This window comes from Sycon ciliatum, chromosome 6, assembly GCF_964019385.1.
Source record: "Sycon ciliatum chromosome 6, ocSycCili1.1, whole genome shotgun sequence".
NCBI lineage: Eukaryota > Metazoa > Porifera > Calcarea > Leucosolenida > Sycettidae > Sycon > Sycon ciliatum.
Genome location: NC_088648.1, coordinates 10710513 through 10733012, shown reverse-complemented (window position 1 = coordinate 10733012; position 22500 = coordinate 10710513). Strand labels below are relative to the sequence as shown.

General features: G+C 47.9%; 2 protein-coding genes across 2 annotated transcripts in view; both read right to left on the bottom strand.

Annotated features, from left to right (window-relative positions):
- Positions 1-15805, bottom strand: part of LOC135819355 (structural maintenance of chromosomes protein 5-like) — a 34417-nt gene extending 18612 nt beyond the window's left edge. The window contains exons 1-15 of the mRNA XM_065332548.1: positions 15531-15805; positions 15352-15413; positions 11203-11282; positions 9716-9768; positions 9065-9164; positions 8139-8201; positions 7279-7341; positions 6397-6468; positions 4566-4706; positions 4152-4313; positions 3854-3925; positions 3390-3451; positions 2818-2893; positions 2457-2574; positions 1549-1703 (exon numbers count right to left, since the gene is read on the bottom strand). Of these exons, the coding sequence (XP_065188620.1) occupies positions 1549-1703; positions 2457-2574; positions 2818-2893; positions 3390-3451; positions 3854-3925; positions 4152-4313; positions 4566-4706; positions 6397-6468; positions 7279-7341; positions 8139-8201; positions 9065-9164; positions 9716-9768; positions 11203-11282; positions 15352-15413; positions 15531-15649 (1398 nt within the window). The 5' untranslated portion in view covers positions 15650-15805. The remainder of the gene's footprint in view (positions 1-1548; positions 1704-2456; positions 2575-2817; positions 2894-3389; positions 3452-3853; positions 3926-4151; positions 4314-4565; positions 4707-6396; positions 6469-7278; positions 7342-8138; positions 8202-9064; positions 9165-9715; positions 9769-11202; positions 11283-15351; positions 15414-15530) is intronic.
- Positions 15806-16500: 695 nt separating this feature from the next.
- The window catches only part of LOC135819354 (cytochrome P450 20A1-like), a 12754-nt gene continuing 6754 nt past the window's right edge, over positions 16501-22500 (bottom strand). The window contains exons 9-12 of the mRNA XM_065332547.1: positions 21662-21785; positions 20347-20458; positions 19565-19629; positions 16501-17589 (exon numbers count right to left, since the gene is read on the bottom strand). Coding sequence (XP_065188619.1) covers positions 17343-17589; positions 19565-19629; positions 20347-20458; positions 21662-21785 — 548 coding nt within the window. The 3' untranslated portion in view covers positions 16501-17342. The remainder of the gene's footprint in view (positions 17590-19564; positions 19630-20346; positions 20459-21661; positions 21786-22500) is intronic.

The window sequence follows — 22500 nt, the reverse complement described above, 5'->3', positions numbered from 1 at the left end:
TCGATGCGTGAGCACTTGCAGCGCTTGCACAGCGCAGCACCATCGACAAGTCAGAAACAGCAAACTGCAGCAAAAAGTTCCGTTGTGATGTCCCAATTCTTGGGTCCCAAACGATTACCGAGAAGAGGAAGGCGGATATTACGAGCCGTTTAGCCGAGTGGGTGACTGACTCCCCGCGTCCCGCGTCAATCATCACCGATCCGGGGTTTGTCGAGCTCCCGAAACTACTCAAACGTGAGCATAAAGTCCCGAGTCGAACGAACATGATGGCGATCATTGGCCGTCGGCACGGACTGCTGGTTCAAGTCTTGCATCGCATCGACGGAATTGCCGTCACTACTGACATGTGGTCATCATCAAGGAGTGTTTTGTATGCCACGTACACGGGTCACTTCATCGACTCCGACTGGAACTCTGCTGTGTTGTGTTGGACACGCCACCTTTTCCTGAGCATCACACAGCAATTCATGTAGTGCAGCAAACTCAGGCACTCTTACAGCAACTCCGTAACAAGCAGCTGACTGGTATCGTCAGCGACCAAGCAGCCAATATGGTGGCTGCAGGTCGCGAGCTGGAGAAGTGTTTGCCAGGCCTGCACACTGTAGCCCGTGCATGCCGTTGGACTCCAAGCTGCCATTAGACATGCCCTTGACATGCCTGCCATCTCCAAGCTGCTGGCCCAGTGCAGAAAACCAGTTGGGTACTTCCAGCACAGCAATGTAGCTTCCGGGGGGATCCCATGCTTTACGTGCCACTTCATCGGACTCGGTTGATAGTGATGAGGAATGAGGGCCACAATCCTGTTCGTACGTCTCCGAACTTGCAGCTCACTCTTGACTCCATGATTGCTCTGCACTTAGTACCTACCTTGGTATCCTAGCAGTTTATTCTTCTTTCTTGCTCGTGCCATTATTTATTTTATTTATTCCACAAGTTTAATTTCCAAGTGAGAGTGATCAGTGTATATTCTATGTGGCTGGCTGAAGTATATGATGAGAAAGAAAGGTAAGAAAGCTAAAAAATAAACAAGGAAGCACAGTGTGCTGAAATGGGCTCGTCGGCATGGGTAGAATATCCGTTCGTTTGTACTGTGCATATTCGTTAGAATACTCGTTCGTGATTTCGCTATTCGTTGCAACACTGCTTTTTTTTATAACAAGTACTCCACTTGGCAGCCGTAATCTAACCCCCCCTCCGAAAACTCAGCTGGCAAGTGACACAGTATTCGTGTGTGTGTGTGTGGGGGGGGGGGGGGATTTTTATGGTACATATACTAGCATTTTGTACACGTGGAATCCTCATGATTCAATATGGCGTGCCAATGCAAGCATTTTGACATACGTTTGTTGTGGGTGTTTGGGTAATTAGTCTGCTCCGGATAATCCGAAGGTCCCCCCCCCCCCCAACTTGGGATTTGAATTATCTAGATTCTGCCTGTACCTACATTCAAATACGAGTACCGTAAAAACCCATATAAGCCCGACCAGTATAACGCCCACTCTCCCGAAGCTGCGACTCCCTGGTGTATGCGCATATACTTGATCTTACCACAAGCAAGACTGGCTCGAAGACATGCTGCTTGAAGCGATCCTGATTACTGCGCAGCCACTGCACGGCGTTAAACGTGTCCCGGTCAGCTTGGCGTAGCTGCTGGAACCGGCGATTGCTGACGTCCTCCAGACGTCCAAGTTCCTTCTCCACAGCTATCAAAAGTATAACGGACAGTGAGGAACGCAGAACAGAGTGAACACAACACGAAAGCAAAGATGTTGACTTTGATATTCACGGTGTGCGAGTCACCCAGTGGGTTGGCGGTTCTAAAACAACAAGAGCAGCGCTCACAACACAACCACCACTACTGTATACGCATAATGCATGACAGAAGCGGAAAAACACAGCTGTCGACTCGAACAAACCCGACCTCTGTAGGTCTACAAAGTCATTATCCCAAGATATGCCACTCGTAATGTTTGCCGCGATCGAACAACTTTTGTGTACCTCAGAAAGAGCATGGGCTGGGAATTTCCCTCTGCTCGCCCATGCAATTGATGGATGGCTGCTGCCAGCATGCCGCAGCGTCGACTTATCATGTTTAAAAAAAACCCATTGGAGTCAGAGTGTTATCAACCAAACATGGCAAATGGCAGCATGACAAGGAATATTGAGGAAGAAGGCTGGATCATGATACTCTGATACTGGTCCGATGCTAGCCGTGGTACTGATCATGAGCTCTTTGTATAGCCTAGAACAAGAGCTTCCAGAAAGCCCCACGTTGTCAAATGGGAACAAAGCAGATCTACGGCATGGCCCTATGGGCGGAACCCAACTCAGTCGAATTCCAGACAGCCATGAACCGGTGCGCAGGCCAGTGGGGGTCTTGAAGGGTTCATGATGCCCAACAGCAGGAGCACCATCACTGACATACACGGCACATGCGCATGGCCTTGCACACTTACTTGCAATTTGCTGAGCTTGAGGCTCCTGTTCCTGTCTCAGAGTGGTCTGCTGCTGCTGGAGGCGCATCACTCTGGTGTTGACATCGCGTAAACGAGCAGTGGCCTCATGCAGTTGTGGCTTCGTGTCAAACACATAAGCACACACATTCGCGCACACACACACACATACACACACACACCACGGCGCAGCAGAAGAGAAAGGCGGTGACATGACATTAGTTCCGATGTTGTCCACTTCAGATACACGAAGATCAAACATTTTCCCCATCACACAGGCACACCGGCACACAGGTGGTCGTTCCCGGATGGACTGCCTAGCTCAAGCAGTCACATAGCCACAGCTAAACACATGTAGATGTACCTTCAGCTGCTTCGGTGACACAACTTCATCTATATCCTTTTGCAGCTGCTCAATCCGTTGCTCAGCAGTTGTAACCCTGAGAGACCACGGCACACACGCACACAATGAAGACAGAGGCACACACGCACACAATGAAGACAGAGGCACACACACGCACACAATGAAGACAGAGGCACACACACGCACACAATGCAGACAGAGGCACACACGCACACAATGCAGACAGAGGCACACACGCACACAATGCAGACAGAGGCACACATGCACACAATGCAGACAGAGGCACACATGCACACCATGAAGACAGAGGCACACACGCCTGCTGTGTTTAACTTACTTCAAAGTGAATACCAGTAAGTACAGCGTATATCACAGGTGAGGAGAAAAAAAGATCCCCCCCCCCCCCCCCCCCCCACCTCCTGGACACACGCACACACATGCGCGCACCACACGCACAAACACCCCCACAAACACGCACCCCCCCCCCCCCACACACACACCCACTTGCAAGGAGGCCAAGTGATATCGAGGAAACAAGTACAGATGGCAGGAGTTGTGAGTGAAAGACTGACTTTTGCTGCCGATCTGCTTCTTGTCTGCGTGCAGTATCAAGCCGTTGTGCTGGTTCAGACATCTACAGCACACAGGCACACGATTACATCAATTCAGGAAACAACCACATTCATGGCACACAGCACGTGCACGGCGCAGCACAGGCCTCGCAAGCTGCAGCTGTACTCGTATGCAGAGCTGATGCACGCTCAGCGCTCAGCATCAAACTCGAAACAACACACAGCCAGCTGCTTTACACCAAAAACTTGGCAAAAAGCCAACAACACAGGGTATTAAACACGATGCACACCTGGGCCTAGCTCAGACGTATGTCATGGCCATCCTTCCAGCACTGGGCACATTGGTCATGTCTCCCAGCATTACCATGCAGCATTCAGCCACAACCATACATCAGAAGAGATGCCATCAGCAGCCTAGAAGTACAATTCATGGTAGGAAAATGGCATGCCAATACAAACTGTACCTCTTCGTCCAGCTGTTCCAGGTCTTGCGATATTCTCATGCACTTCGACTTGGCACCTTCCACCAGCTTCTCCTGCAGAGCGACATTCAAGTGCACGTACACAAAAAGAAAAAAGGACACATTCACACGCACGTACATGGGCAAGTACATGAGCACATTACAGTCCTGCTGCTTTGAAGTGAAACCACCTTCAACGAGTTACCAAACAACATCACATGCAATGCACACAGATCTATGTACACCCAGGCGCAGGGAGAGACTCACCCACACGCGCACACATACACATACACCACCTCACCGCTTGCTTGCTTTCTACTTGCAGCTGCTTCTCACGCTTCTTTGCATTCTCCTGTTTAATCCGCATGGGTTCATGCAACTGTCGCAGTTGATCCAAGTGACCTTTCGCATCTTTAACAAGTTGGCGAGCCTCGGAGAATTCTGTCCGAACTTCCTCGTACTCCTGAAGGCCGACACACCATGGAAAACAAGACAATTCTTCTCAGTGGAAAGAACTGAGAGAGAGAGAGAGAGAGAGAGAGAGAGAGAGAGAGAGAGAGAGAGAGAGAGAGAGAAGAGAGAGAGAGAGAGAGAGAGAGAGAGAGAGTTGCAGTAATAACAACACTCGTAGGCAGCAGCAGCAACAGGAGTACTTGGCTGCCAAAGTTGAACCAATGCTATCAATGATCATATAAGCACATCCCATCACACTTACCACCCATGGCCGTTTGTTCTCCAAGTCTCTCACTTGAAGCATGAACTGCTGCCGTTCCTGATACCTCTGCACATCACGGTCCAGCAGTGAGTTCTGGTGACGAAGACGGTCCAGTTCCTCAGTGTTCCGACAGGCTTTCACCTGGACAGGAATGAGGCAAACAGCACACATCAGATGGCATTCACATACAACCATGGTCTACTGTAAAAGCCATTATTCTAACGAGCCGCAAAAAAGTACACCGGTAACGATTTCCTAAAATTGACCGGTTTGAGCGTACCAAAGGTAACGATTCTCACTCATTCTCAACACTCACTACCAACAGTATACGTATCGATTCCGGTATAACGTTTTCTATTTTAACGGCAGATGTCTCCTCGTTAGCCCTTTCACCCCCCAGCATGTGCCACGAAAACTTGCCTGATTTCCCCAGTGCTTGTGTGCGCGGAAGCACTGGATCCACTCAGGTGGATCGAACATTTTATAACTTCACTCACCAGTCGCTGATTCTTACGATCTTGGGCTCTTTGGAAAGCTGAGTCCACTCTGTCGATCCAATGTGTCCAGGAAGAAACAGGCACAACAATGATACCTGCATGCGCCTTGCAAGCCGCCTCATTGTGCCTACGAAACGGCAATCCACCTTCTGCCACAAATTATTTCGGCTTGCAGCTCAAACTCAACGTAGAACGATCATTCAAACTGCAGAGGACTCGTGAAGTTCAAGTGATCATCATGATACCCATTGCGCATGGGCCGTTCGACGAGGCAGCAAGCACTAGGCCCGTAAATTACTGCCTGGAAGATATTATTTGGTCATAGCTTGCTGTTGGCGTTTTTTGATTTCTTGGATAAGACAGTTCTTGGCTAGAACTGGGCCCTGGACGGTCTTTTTGGACATCAACCGAAGACATGCCCCATTGGGCGTGGTGGCCATGGACGTATCGCCATCGCTTCCAGCCAGACCCTTCTGCTGCCTGAAACCAATGGCGAAAGTAAAAACGTCATCGCAGCAGCAGCTACTGCTCTGCTGAAAGTGCGAACACAAATTGCTTTGCCAATCCTCTTGTGCACTTGCAATTTTCAATGCGACGAAAACAATTCGCTTGCCAGTTCCTTCGTCCAGGCGTACTCCAAAACGAAGAAAGTAGAATTCGTGAAGGCAAGAGCCAAGATACGAATCTCGACTCGCTTGTTTTGAGTGCGACATGTTCATCTTCCTCACATGCGACACAAAGTTTTGAGTCACGTGTCACGATTACTATGGGAACAGCATAGATGCATGCTGGGTTCCGGGATGTCCTATCTAGGACATCTCCAAAACTGGTATATGATCAAAGCTGCTGAGGTATTATCATGTGACAGATGATCAGCCAGGCACAGAATGCAGTGTGTTCACTTAGCATGAGCATCTCAGTGAACTGGGTACGTAGATGGCAGTCAAACCCAAACGAATCACAGTTTATTGGTTGGGCCAATGTTAGCCACTTGACCTGCCAGAACATGTTCTGAGCACTCCAGTGCCCATGCAGGCCGATCAAACACCCCTCCCTGTTCTAAACACTCCAGAACCAGCGCAGACCAATCAAACACCCCTGTTCTAAACTCTCCAGAACCAGCGCAGACCAATCAAATACACCTGGTCCAAATGATCCTGTTCCGGGTCGGAACAATCAAGCACGATCTTTGGTAGGTCCATACATGTAGGAAGTGAAGACTAGCCAAGTTTGCTTGGTGATGTCAACGTGAAAAAGCTGATAATAATATAAATGTAGGAGGGGACAATATCACACAAGTCAAGCTCAGGGCCTGCATGCTAGCACCGCCTTACCTGTAGGTCTTTCTCCCGTTTCCTCAACTCGATCAGCTGCTCATGATTATTGAACATCGACGCATCTCCGACCTGTGCTTGCAGGTGAGATAGCACAACAAAAAGCGCACACCGCACACGACACACACACGCACGCACGAACACACACACACACACACACACACACACAAACACACACACACACACACAATGCACAAAAACAATAAGCTTGCATCATGACAAAAAAAGGCAATACATTCATCCAAGATTGTGCCTGAAGAGCATCACTTATAGTGCTCTCCAGGTCCAATACATTCATCCAGCCTAGAGTTTTAGAGTAGCAAACTGTCCAATGAATACATTCCTCCTGTATCAACACAACTGACACGATAAGCCATATCTTGTGCGTGGGGCGTAGTGACACCAGCCAAACCTTCCTCGGTGCGGTGACACAAAGCCAGACAGATCCCCCCCCCCCCCCCCCCCCAAAAAACCTGGACACTTACAAACACACCATTGTCAAATGGTTTGCTGTCTACAAATGACAGTCAAGACACAGCACTCGCAACACAATCTGAGCTGATCTTCAAACAGCTGGCCCACTGGTTCATCGCTGCAGCATAATGGCTGGAAAGGATCCGGGAGCGAGGCAATAAGTTGCCTCTTGGGCGAAAACTAGTACGTGACATTAGTATCACAGATAGAGCCGAGCAAGGGACCGAGAAACAAAACGAAGATGGGTTCTTTCAGGCGTATATTTTCAAGTGAGATGTGATAAACTCGCCCTTTGCAATATTTTCAAGTGAACAATTAGTGGCATTGTTTGTCGGTGAGACAGTATGTTCGCATGAAGCAAGAAAATTCCCAGAGTGCCAGCAAAACATGCTTCGGAAGAGGTCTTACCGCTTTTTCCGTCGCCTTCAGGAGCTCTGGTGGTGACAGTCGAGCAAAATCAACAACTCGGTCCTGTCAGATAAGAAGCAGAGAAAGACCCATCAACACCAGTTGGTGTAGGTGAGGATTATGACAAGACACATGCATGAACATGTGCAAACTTCTAGAGCCAGTAGACCTGTGTCATTTCTCTCTCTCTACAAGCCAGTGAGAAGAACACATACCTGCTACACTTGTTTTTCAGCATCAACAAAGCAACGTCACAATGGAATATGATCACACACACAGACACACACGCACGCACGCCTCCTCCCCCCCCCCCCCCCCACACACACACACACACTCTGATAGTTCCAAGGAGTAAAAAAGTAAGTAAAGTTTGCACGTCCGCGTTACCACCGGCTATACAATTGCGTTGAGAAACACAACCAGCTTAGGAAGTTTCGCATGTGCCAGGCCACCACCATGCCTGTGCTACCAGGATGGCAGATGCAGCGCCTAACGGCGAGGGTGAGGTGGTAAGTCTCACAACCAATGCCCGACAAGGGGGCTAACCTCATTAGCTGCATCCATGTTACCCTCACTCCGAGTAGTGAGTACCCAGTTGACCGTGGGTGTCGGCGCAGTTCACTGCATGTAAAGTGGTTCACGCATGCATCACCGCATTTGCTAGCACAGTACACGCTCCCTGCTCCCAGCGCGGGTCTCGAACTCGGGACCTTGTGATTCGCAGGCAAGCCCACAACCACTCGGCCAAAGCGCTGGTATGATAGTTGCAAGGAGTGCCGAAGAAAAAGACCAGACCCACTCGCACCCACACCCCAACACATACATGCAGGGACACACTCTAACACACAAAAACACAGTACCTGCGGCAGGAATTGGCAAAGATTGTCAAGCTGGATATGCAGCTGAGCTACGGCTTCTTGCACCTAAGCACAGCAACAAGACAACCAAAACACAAATAAACACTATAATTCCACAATACTAGAACAGTAGCACAATGCCCCTGCTCTACAACTACAGTGAAACCAGCCTAAGACGACCGCTCAAGGGACCTTCAAAATCGGGTCTCTGCTACCAGGTGGTCTCCTTATCCAGGGTCATTTGACTGGAAAAATCATCCCTTGGTCCTGGTTGGTTGCAGTGGTCTTCTGGGACAGGTGGTCGCCTTATCTCCGAGTGGTCACCTTGACAGGTTTGCTGTACTCTTCTTCTTCATAGCATGCAGGGCACAGCATTGTAGTCAGGGCACAGCAGTGTAGTCAGGGCACAGCATTGTAGTCAGGGCACAGCATTGTAGTCAGGGCACAGCATTGCAGTCAGGGCACAGCATTGCAGTCAGGGCACAGCATTGTAGTCAGGGCACAGCATTGCAGTCAGGGCACAGCATTGTAGTCAGGGCACAGCAGTGTAGCCAGGGCACAGCATTGTAGTCAGGGCATTCAACCCGCCGACCATCCACCAGGGACACAATGTAGTGTTTGCCACTAGGACAGCCTAAAATCTGATTATGTGTCCGCGCTATAAAACGAGCTCGAAAGCAACATGGTCTGTGTGTGCGTGTGTGGTGGGTGCGTATCGTATAGTGTGTGTGTGTGGTGGGGGGGGGGGGGGGGGGGGCGTGTGTGTGTGTGTGCGTGTGAGGGGAGAATCAACGGTACTTGCCAGCCTATTTGCTCTCCAGTGACCGGTTAATTTTCAGCATGCTGCCTAGCAAAGCACTATGTCGCACTTGAACCAACACCAAGGACAACAAGTGTATAATATATGCTAGTAAGAGTACAAAACAAACCTTTTTCAGAGTGGCCGGCTGACGGTTAATCTTCCAGTGAGAGATGTTGTTTTCCCGCTTGATATGACGCTCAAACCTGATGTTCCCCTGCTGACGGAACCTATAGTGTACAAACATGGTCGTGTATGCATATACACACACGCGCACACACACACACACACACACACACACACACACACACACACACACTACTACTACTATGTACAACTGCCACAAAATGGCCACGTCGCTCCCAGAAGCGGGAGACAACAGCGAGAAAGGAAAAAGAAACAAGGAGAGTAATTGAGGTGAAAGGGGACCGTTCTACACACAGCTAGTGTTTCTGTCTTCGGTGGCGGGTGCACACGCACACACACACACACACACACACACACACACACACACACACACACACACACACACGTGTGCACGCGGGCACATGTGTGCAGCGCACATGCACACAAGCACACGGACGCGAACACAGAACACAAGCACACCAAGAATACACTTTCAAGATACTACCTCACCTTAGTGTCCTCCACTATTCAATTCTATATTTTCGGCTGCAATCTAGTCAAACAGTGAGATGCCTGGTGGCTATTTGACACGCATACAAGTATTCCGGTGCAAATCACAAAACTTATCACAGAGCACAACACATTACTGACTTACACATCAACCTGAATCCAGGCTTCTTCTTGCCCATGACGAACAAAATCACCAATCTAGGTTCCCACACACAACAGCATCATCCCAACAATGGCGGTAGCAAAAGCAGCAGCAGCAAGGCAAGCAAGAATATATAACAATCTTAGTTCACATTCTGAGAGCCATTGTTACCACTGAACGCTACAGCACAAGCTAAGGAATACTCTGGTCCCATCACCACAACACAGATGGTGGTGAAATCATGCAGTACACACTTGCTCGACAATCCTCCCGCAAATCAAAAGTCAAACCACTAAAGTGGCTAGCTGTTACTGGCACCCAGCCTGCGCAGTCAAGTATCCTAGTGCATTTACAATACTCTGCTACAATGGAAAAGTGGCCTTCTGCAAGGTTTCATGCGTGTGCTATGCCCGGGTGCGTGTGTATGTGTGTGTGCGCGCGTGTGTGTGTGTGTGTGTACGTGTGCGCGCGTGTATGTGTGTGCATGACCGAATGCATATTGCCAGACCAGGCAGTGTTGCTGTAACCACAGCAATCACTGTGATCAGCGCTTCACGTCTTTGGCGGGCACCGGAAACCACAGCGGCCAGTGGGGCACGCGGCACCAAGTGGAGGAGCGTAGAGAACTGGCAACTGCAACTCGCTCGATGTGGACGCTGGGCACGGTGCATGCGTGTGCTATGCCCGGGTGCGTGTGTATGTGTGTGTGCGCGCGTGTGTGTGTGTGTGTGTGTACGTGTGCGCGCGTGTATGTGTGTGCACCGGAAACCACAGCGGCCAGTGGGGCACGCGGCACCAAGTGGAGGAGCGTAGAGAACTGGCAACTCGATGTGGACGCTGGGCACGGTGCATGCGTGTGCTATGCCCGGGTGCGTGTGTATGTGTGTGTGCGCGCGCGTGTGTGTGTGTACGTGTGCGCGCGTGTATGTGTGTGCATGACCGAATGCATATTGCCAGACCAGGCAGTGTTGCTGTAACCACAGCAATCACTGTGATCAGCGCTTCACGTCTTTGGCGGGCACCGGAAACCACAGCGGCCAGTGGGGCACGCGGCACCAAGTGGAGGAGCGTAGGGAACTGGCAACTCGATGTGGACGCTGGGCACGGTGCTTTGCACGGCCAATATACATGTCTCATCATAAGTGCTCTAATGATCGTAATACTCGACAGTATAGATTTTCTTCCTCCCCTTTGATTTAAATTCTCAGATTTTATTTGAGTTTTATTCCGTCTATTTTTCATTACGCTATTGGTTTGGAGAGACTCCCATGATAGGTATACATTTACCTCTGGAGAATCCGTAAATAAACAATGCAATACAAAATATACAAAAGCACCTCTTCCCCTTTGGAGTAGCAGGGCCGGGCACTGGTAACTAACTGTACAAGGCAAGGTGCACTACTACAAACAGTCAAAATGTAGGTGATGGCACAGTCACTAAAACTTTCAAAAACTCTCAAAAACTCGCATTGAGTTCACATCTCACGTACCTCTCTCGCTCGGCCAAGCAGGTTTTGTGCTCCGGCCAGACCCAGACACAGAGCACACACGACTGACGACTTCCCCGTGCCTGCAGAGCAAAGAAACACCATCACACGCAACGGCACAAAGACGATTGGCGTGGAAAAACGGAGGAACTCACATTCGTTCATACTACAGTAAAACCTAGTGTATTTAAAGCGACCTCTCGTTTTAGCAACCAACTTTCAACGACCGTTTTACCATGCACGGACAGTTCTACACAGAAACTGCACCGGATACAGAGACCACCTGCCTTGCGCGACCAGCAACCGACTTTTAGTGTACCAAGTGCCATATTGGACCTGCACACAGCGACCAAAAGTAACGAAAAGTGTGAAAATAGCGGACAGGTTTGACTGCAACAGGGTTGAAGTGCGCTCTGAAGCAAACGCATGCAGTCAACAGAAGTGACAAGTGACCAAGGTGACAGTGCAGGATACGTTGCATGTGCTCCAGTGAGGTGTGCTTTGCCTGCACGAAAGTATTCTATGCTCTGCACCTGTCAATATGAGTACAATCATGGAAGTACAAACATGCACAAGTATGTACACAATCCGACATGCCACGAATGTATGGGACCTGTTTCTAAAGACCACCTGGCTTTAACGACCGCTTTTGCTTGCACCGTGGGGTGGTCGCTTAAACCAGGTTTTACCGTAATAGTTAGACTTTGTGCACAAGGTCTGTGGCTGGACTATGCAATCACATGACACAAGGTCTGTGGCTGGACTATGCAATCACATGACACAAGGCCCGTGGCTGGACTATGCAATCACATGACACAAGGTCTGTGGCTGGACTATGCAATCACATGACACAAGGTCTGTGGCTGGACTATGCAATCACATGACACAAGGTCTGTGGCTGGACTATGCAATCACATGACACAAGGTCTGTGGCTGGACTATGCAATCACATGACAGAAGGTCTGTGGCTGGACTATGCAATCACATGAGACCCCTTAAAGCCGACAGTAGTCACGCGCCGAAGACTGTAGAGCTGAAGACCTTCCAGCCTGAAAGGCTAAGAACACCACAGCCTACGCTAAGAACGACGGAGTTGGTCTTCCAGCAGCTTTTGGGATACATGTGATCCAGCACAAACCGTTTCCGAGAACGTGCTACAAGAACGCAGCCAGATTGCTGAAAAATAAATAAGAATGTCCCAGACTAACACCTTGGAAACAACGTTTTTGGGCGCGCCACTTTACTGTAGGGAAACAACGACAAATCTACAATTTATCTAACAGACTCAGGGCCGTAGCACCCAGTCAGGCCGCTCATTTCAACAAAGTTGGCCTGAACAATTTGTGCAGAACGGAGGCTTTCATCAATAGTGTTCTTTCCGGTCAAGTATCCCAGTGGACCGGACCACCTGAAATCCCGGTGCTGCAGCCCTGATATTCTGTACCGAAAGTCAACAAATATTCGGCGCATGTTTATTTTCGGCTATTTTCGGACTGGTTATGTTAGGCCGAAAATTCGTTGCGGCCGAAATTTTGTTCAGCAAGGTTTCGTGTGACAGTGTATACAGGCAGCAGCAGTACAGGCCGAAAATTTAATGTGGCCGAAATGGGCTTTAGCCCTGGGAGGCCGAAATTTGAATGGGCCGAAAATTTGTAGACCTACAGTAATTCTTTGTGCCATCTTCAATAGGTCCGTCAAATACAGTAGTAGTATGTTTTTCATTTTGACCCGACGAGACCATCCGACTCTTGCAGATCACAGCACGAACAGTTCACCAGCCACACTCCACGAAAGCAAGTAGTAGTACTCCTGACAAGTCTTGTTTCGTTCCATAGAGATAATAACGGGGAACTCATCAGAGGAGAAGCAGTTGTTGAATGAAGGGGTTTAGCTGAATAATGCTATTTTATAGAAAAGATATTGGCGCACTGAGGTGTTCTGAACCCTACCAGACACAACTATCACAAGTGCTAAATCATTCACAATGAGAAGGAGAGGTACACAGGAATAGGTTGCGCTAGTTTACACGTCACAAATGGTACTGAGTTAGTGACAAAGATAGGTGAAAAGTAGACGCCAAGTGAAAGCCAACAAATCATCACGAACGTCTAACGTCACATCTGAAGATTGCTAGCGGCACAAGACAAATACTTCACAAACCTCGATAATTCAAATTCAGCCAGCGGTATAGTGAAAGGAAGGCTGCTGGGTGTGACATTGAACTGTGGGCTGCTGAGGCGACGTATCCATCCTGATCTTGACTGCAAGGTTGGCGTCTAACGCTAAAATCCGAGCAACAGATCAAATCCTTCCTCTGGTCAATAGCAGTCGTATGGTCTCGTCGGGTCAAAATGAAAAACCTACTACTACTGTATTTGACGGACCTCTTGAAGATGGCACAAAGAATTATGACTTCTCCTGGACCAGGAAATCTGCCATTGACCAGAGGAAGGATTTGATCTGTTGCTCGGATTTTAGCGTTAGACGCCAACCTTGCAGTCAAGATCAGGATGGATACGTCGCCTCAGCAGCCCACAGTTCAATGTCACACCCAGCAGCCTTCCTTTCACTATACCGCTGGCTGAATTTGAATTATCGAGGTTTGTGAAGTATTTGTCTTGTGCCGCTAGCAATCTTCAGATGTGACGTTAGACGTTCGTGATGATTTGTTGGCTTTCACTTGGCGTCTACTTTTCACCTATCTTTGTCACTAACTCAGTACCATTTGTGACGTGTAAACTAGCACAACCTATTCCTGTGTACCTCTCCTTCTCATTGTGAATGATTTAGCACTTGTGATAGTTGTGTCTGGTAGGGTTCAGAACACCTCCATTCTGCACTATTCCTTTTGTGTTGATATGTCACATATGTGAGTTAGTTGAGTGTTTACACCTCAGTGTGCCAATATCTTTTCTATAAAATAGCATTATTCAGCTAAACCCCTTCATTCAACAACTGCTTCTCCTCTGATGAGTTCCCCGTTATTATCTCTATGGAACGAAACAAGACTTGTCAGGAGTACTACTACAGGTCTGCTCTCGATATAACAACTCTCACTTGTACATAAACCTCGTTAGTACATAAAAAAATCAAATCCCGCGCCGAAACAGCATCACTCCCATACAAAATTTGTTCTACACAACATAATCCTACATAACATAAACCTCGACATAACACACGCTATACGGCGGTCCCCGACGTGCGCACTCTCGATACAACATAAATTCACGTGCACGGTACGATCAAGCGGTAGCTGTAGCAAGGCAGTTTAGGTCAGTTTAGTCCTACATAACGTAAACCTCGGCATAACGCACCCTACGGCGCAGTCGCCGACGTGTACACTCTCGATACAACGTAGATTCACGTGCGCGGTACAATCAAGCTGTAGCCGTAGCTAGCCAGTTTAGTCCTATGTGCATATATTCTGCGGCATTGATGGTATCTGATGTCGATGGTGGTACAGTGTGTATACTTGAAAGTATAATTTTGCACGGTTGAACCCGCCTTGTAATACCCTTCATTTTGAGGTGCATCTTGTATTTTACACACGGTTTTCTACATAACATAACTCTCGATATAACATAATGTTTGCGTGGTCCCAGAGATTACGTTATATGGAGAGTAGACCTGTACTTGCTTTCGTGGAGTGTGGCTGGTGAACTGTTCGTGCTGTGATCTGCAAGCGTCGTATGGTCTTGTCGGGTCAAAATGAAAAACCTACTACTAGACCTACAGTAAGCCTATAGGAATACTGAGCCATAGAGGTTGTGCGTTGTGCCATTACATCATCAGCTGAGATCCTTTGGCAAAGTCACGGCACAGTGATGCACTAGCAGCTCACGCTGCATACGGAGCACACACAAGCGGGTTCCGCTGACTCACCACCCTGACTTCAATCGCTTATGGTAACCTCTATTCCATGTGCATGTAATTATAACTTTGAATCCAATACGACTATCAGAATCATGAATAAACTAATAAGAATGCCCAAAGGTATCTCTTCAGCACCAAGAAATGCATTCTCTACCATGCTAATTCAGAGAAAGTGACCCTACACGATCAACGTGCGCCTCACACACAGCTTTCATGATCAGGAACAAGTCAGCATCAGAGCTGATCATTGCATGCTGAAACAGAGCACGCTTCACTCACCATTAGGTCCAAGCAGAACGTTCAGGCCAGGCCCAAAGTCATACACACATTCTGAGTATGTTCTGGGAAATTGCATATCGTAACAAACCAGAGAAAGCAGAAAAACAATTGGTGCTGACTACGCTGTCTCTTTCTCTCTCGAAGATTCCCAGAGACATGAACCAATGGATCTTGCTTACAGAAAATCTCGAACTTTCAACTTCAGAATAGAGCCATCGACGAATTTGGACTCCGTTTTCACGCGAGCCACTTTCGCCCCATTGTTATCATCAGGAGCGTGTTTTCTTTTGCTCGCCATTATCCAAGAAATGGTACCACTGCACTGTTACAAATCACATAGTAACTCTCGTCGCTTCACAGCCTGGGCAGGCCAGGACTCTCGATAGAAGATGAACTAATGTTACTTGACTTCCAAAGCAAATGTTCAGACAAAACGATTTCATTACAATACGAATTTCTGATTTGCTATGCTGAGCTAGCTAGCTGAACGTGTACAAAAGTAACAAAGTGCATGTAGGCGCCTGCATTGCAGATTTTCCCGCCATATCGACGGCATTTCCATAGAAACAAAATTAATGCATCAATCATGCAAATAATTATTGGACATTGCACTTTTGATGTCATTATTTTTTGATGTCATTTTGCCCTCCTCCATGATCCAGTCCCCCTCGGGGTGCTCGAGGCCTCCCCAATTAGGCAAATACGGTACACCAGGCTGATCTACATGTACTGCTACAAAGTACCCAAAATGGTCAAATTTCAAGCCAGAGTCAAGGACGTATCCATTATTTTGAGGGAGTTGCAAACGAGAAAAATCTGATCTATATTGTAGGGAGGTTATTTTGCTGGATACCGGTATGCGTGGACTGTTCCAAACTGTCCGTGGATGACTCGGGTCAGCTCGGAAGGTGGTGACCGGTAGAGTTGTACGCAGAGCCCCCCCCCCCCCCCTTCCCATCGGTTCATGTTGACTCCAGCAAAAAAAAAGAGATCAAACTCCCCCAAACCATCAAAAAGCCACCAGGAGTTACATGTATGTACAATCGTCGGCATACCCCTCGGAAGTAAGGGGGGGGGGGGGGTCTTGCTGCAGCCCAGGGCCCATCATCACGCATACGGCCAAGCTGAGTACACAACCCGCCCCTACCCTTCAGTGACATGATATGCCATACTACAGGCCCCTAGCAACACTCGACTACCTGCTCATCATCGTGATACCGGTGATCTGTCAGCTGATAACGTGTATCACCAAAGCTTAAAGCCGCTACCACTATTGAGCCTCAATACATAATACTAGTAATTCTGTCCGCAGATTGAGTAATACTAGCAATCAGGTAGTTCGCAATTCAAGACAAAAAATGTAAATGTGTAGCAGGAGACAACGACTGATGTTAGCGCAGTGACAATAAAATAAAATAAAAAGAGTCCTGGAAGTGAGTAAGAGTCTGCAGCAGAGTAAGTAAAAAAAGGATACAATGCATGACAAGAGTTTGGAACGCAGCTAGGATTGGCAGTGGAGAGACAGGAAGCTGCCACAACAAAGCGCCTCCTGATGGAATAACTGTACTTCGAAGTACAATTTGCAGAAGTCTGCACCGGCTCATACAGGAAGAGTACTGTATCACTATGATATCAGTACTCAGTAGAGCTTGCTGAGCCGTGTGCTATGCCAAGCTGCCCAGAACTTCGATTTACACTAGCAAGCACCACCGGGGTACTCAACTCATAGATTGTCATCAGTGTCACGCTGCCCATTGCTAGAGATCACAAAGCCAGAGTAGCCACAGTCACTAGCGTCATCATAGTAACAGACGCAGTACACCAATCGGGCACTCTTAGCCTTAGGTCGACAGTTGACAGTGTGTTGGCTGGCTTGTGATCAACTGTTCTGTATCAAGACGTAGTGCTGGAAGTAGTGCTGGCCAAGTCTCGGCTGGGTCATGGACGATTAGCCGAGGAGCAAAGCAAGTCTGCCGGTCTTTGTTTTCGATTTAGCGTTTCTTCAGTGTCACCTCCACGTCGTCAGTGGGCCGAGATATGATACCCCGACTCACTGCTATCTTCTTATCGGACACAGGGCTGAAGCAGACCTGTCGGCACAGCAAACTGAGAATGATTACTGCCTGGGTGTTGGCGTATTGGAATCCCGGGCATCGTCGTCCAGCGAGACCAAACGTTTCGCAGGAGCGCGGCGAGCGCTTCTTGATGGCCTCCGGGCTAAACCGCTCTGGATCAAACCTATCAAGACACACGCACAAACACACAGGCACCCACCCAAACACGGAGAGGAAGAATATGAAGGAGAGTGTGAACAACAGGAAAAATCTCACCACCAGTCAAGGAAACACGGAAAAAAAGAGAAGATGAAGAGGAATGTGATCTATCCTGCGCCAAGCCATTGCACTTCAATACAATCTACTTCGAAGTACACATTTTCATGACACCATCTACTGGTATGTACGGCAGACCCTGTAATTTGAGGCGAGCGATCGCTCTCACTCGCCATCGCGCACCTTATTTTCTTGGAAGGTGCACTTTTTGTCGCGCGCCTGAAACTATTTTTGGCTTTGCATGCATGCGCATGTACGCTTTTCGGAGTGCAGCACAACTCTACTATGAGTCTATGGTGTCAAGTGCACTCATCGATCCGTGCGCAGGAACTGTGCCCGCGGTGGAAATTCAGAAAGCAAACGGGGTGAAGCTCATCAAGGACTGTGACTCATCGCATAAGGCAAGATAATTCGTCCGTTTGTGTTCTGCCACTATGCAGAAGAAGATCGCAAGTATCATCTCTTCATGAACTGCATTTTCTGTGTTGAGCGATGGATCGCAGGCCCGCAAAACCAGAAGCGAGAAGGAACTCGCGCTTGTTCGTGTTGTAAAGGAAGGCGAGCCGGTTTTCTTCACCCTAGCCCTGATGAATGTAGACGGTTACGGCGATGCGACTGCGAACAATTTGAAGACAGCCATCGACGATTCATTTCGAGGTGAGTTGCACTAGTCACTGATGCATCCAGAATTTTTTCTCGAAAAAAACTGATATCAATAATGTGCTGTGTTGTTGGAATGAGAATTTTTGGATCACTCTCCTATAGCTCGCCTGACACAGGCGAGGAGAGCAATAGATCACTCGCCACCTATTTTCAAATCACAGGGTCTGGTACGGATTATGGAAACATGTTGGACGTAGGGCAAATGGACATGGCTATTCGCTAATTCAGTACAGGTGGAATCCTGATAATTCGAATATGGCTTAATTCGAACATACCGCTTAATTAGAAGTTTTTCCAGGACCGATTTCTGTCAATATGATTCCCACATAATTTTTTTCTGATAGTTCGAACCTCGAACCAGACATGTCCGGCTAATTCGAAGTTCCACGGATTCCACTTACATAGAAAATGTGTGGGATTTGTGCTGATAATTCGAAGTTAGCAAAGTGTAATTCGAAGTTCACTGTACACTGTACTAGTCAGTTCAGTTTGTATGAGCAGGCTGTGCCGGTCAGTTCAGTATCCGTGAAATCTGTGTCTAAGGTCCATAGCGCAACTCTGCGTGACCATGAGAGCATTTTGATATACATAATTGTGTTGTGGGTTCATGTTTGGATAATTAGAATGTCCGGCTAATTAGAAGTTTTTTTCCTGGCATTTCGAGGTTCGAATTATCAGGATTCCACCTGTGATTGGAATGCCTGATGGTGAAAACCACATAGCACAACTGTTTGAGCATGTACAAATCTGGAGAAAGAATACTAATCAAGCCACCCAGTCCTGTGCTCCAGGTCAACCGACTGAACATATTTTTCAATGAGAGAATTGAAACTTTTTCTAGTCATGCAAGTACAAAAGAGGGTAGAATCATGGCTCTATTGCCTCACTGCTCGATGGCAGATGCAAGCTCTTCAGATTTGTTGGCCTGCACAGTGGAGAACTTGAGCTGATGGGACCCTGGTAGTTCTGGGTCCACCGTGGAACAATACAGAGGTCAAATCATGTGAAGCTTGGCATGCATGCATGCATGCCAAGCTTCACACGACTGACTGCAGAAAGAAGAAAACCTGGCTGACTGAATCTACTGCAGCGAAGTGAATTGACCCGAAGCAACACACTAATTCTGCGTGGTCTTGTGTTACACCTCCCTGTCCACCCACCCACCCACAACACAGGGTCTAACCATGCTAATGATGTCCAAGTAAACTGTAGAAACATACCGTTCTGGCTGTGGCCAAATGGTTACGTCTTGCAGAACAACACCGATTGCAGCAATAACAGGTACCTGCACAAGAGAAAGCACACATCCATGCACAAGTGACAGAATGCAGCAAGCAGTTAGTCATAGCATTGATCTGAACCACAGAATTAAGTTGCAGACATGTCGGCCGATTACCACTGCTAAGCAACCAGTTGTGGACATGGGCTTTCGCACGCACACTAGCAACACGCAGTAAGTACTGCGACGTTCAGTTGTGGCAAACGAAACATGATCAGCAGGAGCTCTTGGCATGGCCATCTGAACAGGCAAACGGCCTAGACACTTCAATGCGAACAAAACAAATGACACACGTACCGGTGCTCTAGAATCAGTCACTGACTCAGTGGCCAAGGAAAACATCGTCAACATGATCTCTTGTAAACAATGACAAACCAGTCTGCGTGTGCTTGTACCCAAGACTGAGAACCTAGATGTGTTCTTCACAGAGCCCAACCAATGGCAACCATAATCCCCCCCCCCCATTGTAAACTAAAGACGTGAACTTCTGGCTTTCGAGGAGAAGCAACTTATTCTTCTCTGGGGTGCTCAAAGGGACAGGGTGAAAGCAAAATGACTGGAGAAAACAGAAATTCAAGAACAAGCCAGACTACTGGTGCAAGGAACAGAGCGGACGGAGCTAGAGGAAAATAGCCATCAAGTCAGGAGGGCCTTTCGAGTTCTTAATGGAAGTCTACATTAGTGAGCCATCCTCAGTTTTAGATAGAGCAATGTGGAGCTGACCTTTGCAGGAATTTCGTAGCCACCAAGCTCCGTGTCCGCGTCAAAGTAGCGGGCAGCAAGTGGAGACAAGACAGAGCAGCGTAGCGTCTCATCCACTACTTGCTTGGTGTACCTGCAGGGAAGAAATAGCCATGAAAATCAGGAAAGAACACAACAGAGAACTACAATCTCAAGGATCATGTAGTACAAGAAGCACTAAACAAAATATGATCGAAGCTAAGATCACAGGACAGAACTACGGGAATATGGTTTCAGTGTCATTTCCCTGTGCTGCGCTGATGAGTGCACAGAGGACATAACAGTACCGGCCACAGATTGAGAACTACAGACCCAGGAGCATGTTTAACAGATACCTTATATATAAGAAGATGGACAAAACTAGTTTTCAGGACTCCCAAGCGTGCAGGCATTCACATTAAACCATACATTGTACGTTCAAAAAGAGATCGAATATCCTTGCGAGACAACTTGTATCAAAGTTCTGCACTACTGAGCTGGGAGCATCCCTTCTCCTCGAGTGGAAGTATGCCATCTGTAAGTAGCGGAACATGGGCTAATGCCGCACATAACAGGATACGACATAGCCGCCAAATCCTACTGCATGTACCAGTAAAGCAGGATGTAGCAATTACTACCAGAGTGCCCCACATTGATTTACAGCCGGGGAAAGGAAACCCGTACGGCCTAGTACAGCTAAGTTCATACGCTGTAAGAACCTGAGTGTACTGTGGGGTCACACATGCATTGGCCCTGCACCAGCTCACTGTTTGTCTAGGCCTCACTACCACTGGAAACTGAAGAGAGAACGGCTTTGCTGCTGATCGTGAAACTATGGGTAACTATGGGTGTACACTGTATGGCATGGTATGATCTACACACAGGACTCGCGTAACATGCTCACATCCAATACGATCACGAACAGGACCGCCGGAAGCAGTTTTCAATTGGTCCGGTCGTACCATAGTCTTTCATACAGTTTCTGTATAATATGGAAGGGGACGTAGGCAGTAAATATGCGTTGGTAGCTACAAAGTTGGTCCGGTATTAACCCACCGGCGGGCCTGACGAAGTAGCTCAGGTGGTGGTGTGCAATCGCGGTACTTCGCAGCGGTGGTGTGACGCTAGGAATCCAGCGAGAGCAGTCCCCTAAAGTGGAAGACACTTCATGGTGCTAGGGGTCTGAAACTGTGCAGCCGTCCCCACAACATGACCTGTGGAGTTGCCGGCAGGAATAAATCCTAGGCACTTTTGGCTGGGCAGTGTTTCACAGCGACACCGACACCAAGCACCAACAACATCAACACCGACACCATACCTAAGTTTGCTAATGTTGCTTGGGGTGGGCGCTCCCGAGTCACCGAGAACCTCCCGAACCTCTGCAGCCACCTTGTCCTGGACATTCTTATTGCGTGACAGGTAGTACACAGCCCACACTAGCACTGCACAAGCGGAGACAGAACAGCAGAAAAAAGTTAAACAAGACACCACAGTCAGCGTAACAAACGCCAGCACGACCTAGTCTCTACATGTGAGCCTGCTCAACACTATCTAGAGAGTTTGATAAACTTCACAGTACGTTTCTTTCCACTCGCAAGTCAGAACACTCCGCTAGGACTCAGGCTAGGACTTACAAGTATGAAAAAACGGAGAACTTTATCCTAACGCATGGTAGAAGAAAATACTATGGTATTATATAACCTAATACTAGTTCAAAACTAGCATTAGATAAACCTTGTTATAGTTCACACTAGTGGTGAAACGAATGTCAAAACCTAGTAACCGAATATTCTTTGGCTTATCGAACGAACGTACGAATATTCTTTAATTTCTTTTGGTAACAGAGATGCCATCACATGCCCTCCTCTCAGTCATTTGATGGATATTGTCATTATTATTAGGTATGACAAATGGTAGTGTCACATAACATGCACTGCCACATAAGGCTACTTCGAAGTTCATACATGTTATGTGCAACACTGGCAGTCCAGTATGCACATACATGAGAAAACATGGAGTACAAAGTCACAGGCAGGCTGTACGCACTGCACTGTATTGTGTTCGGCGTGCTTGTATATACATGCACTGCATTCGAAGCGACGTAACGAATACTCAAATGTGACTTAAAGAATATTCGAATGTGACAAACCGAACGAA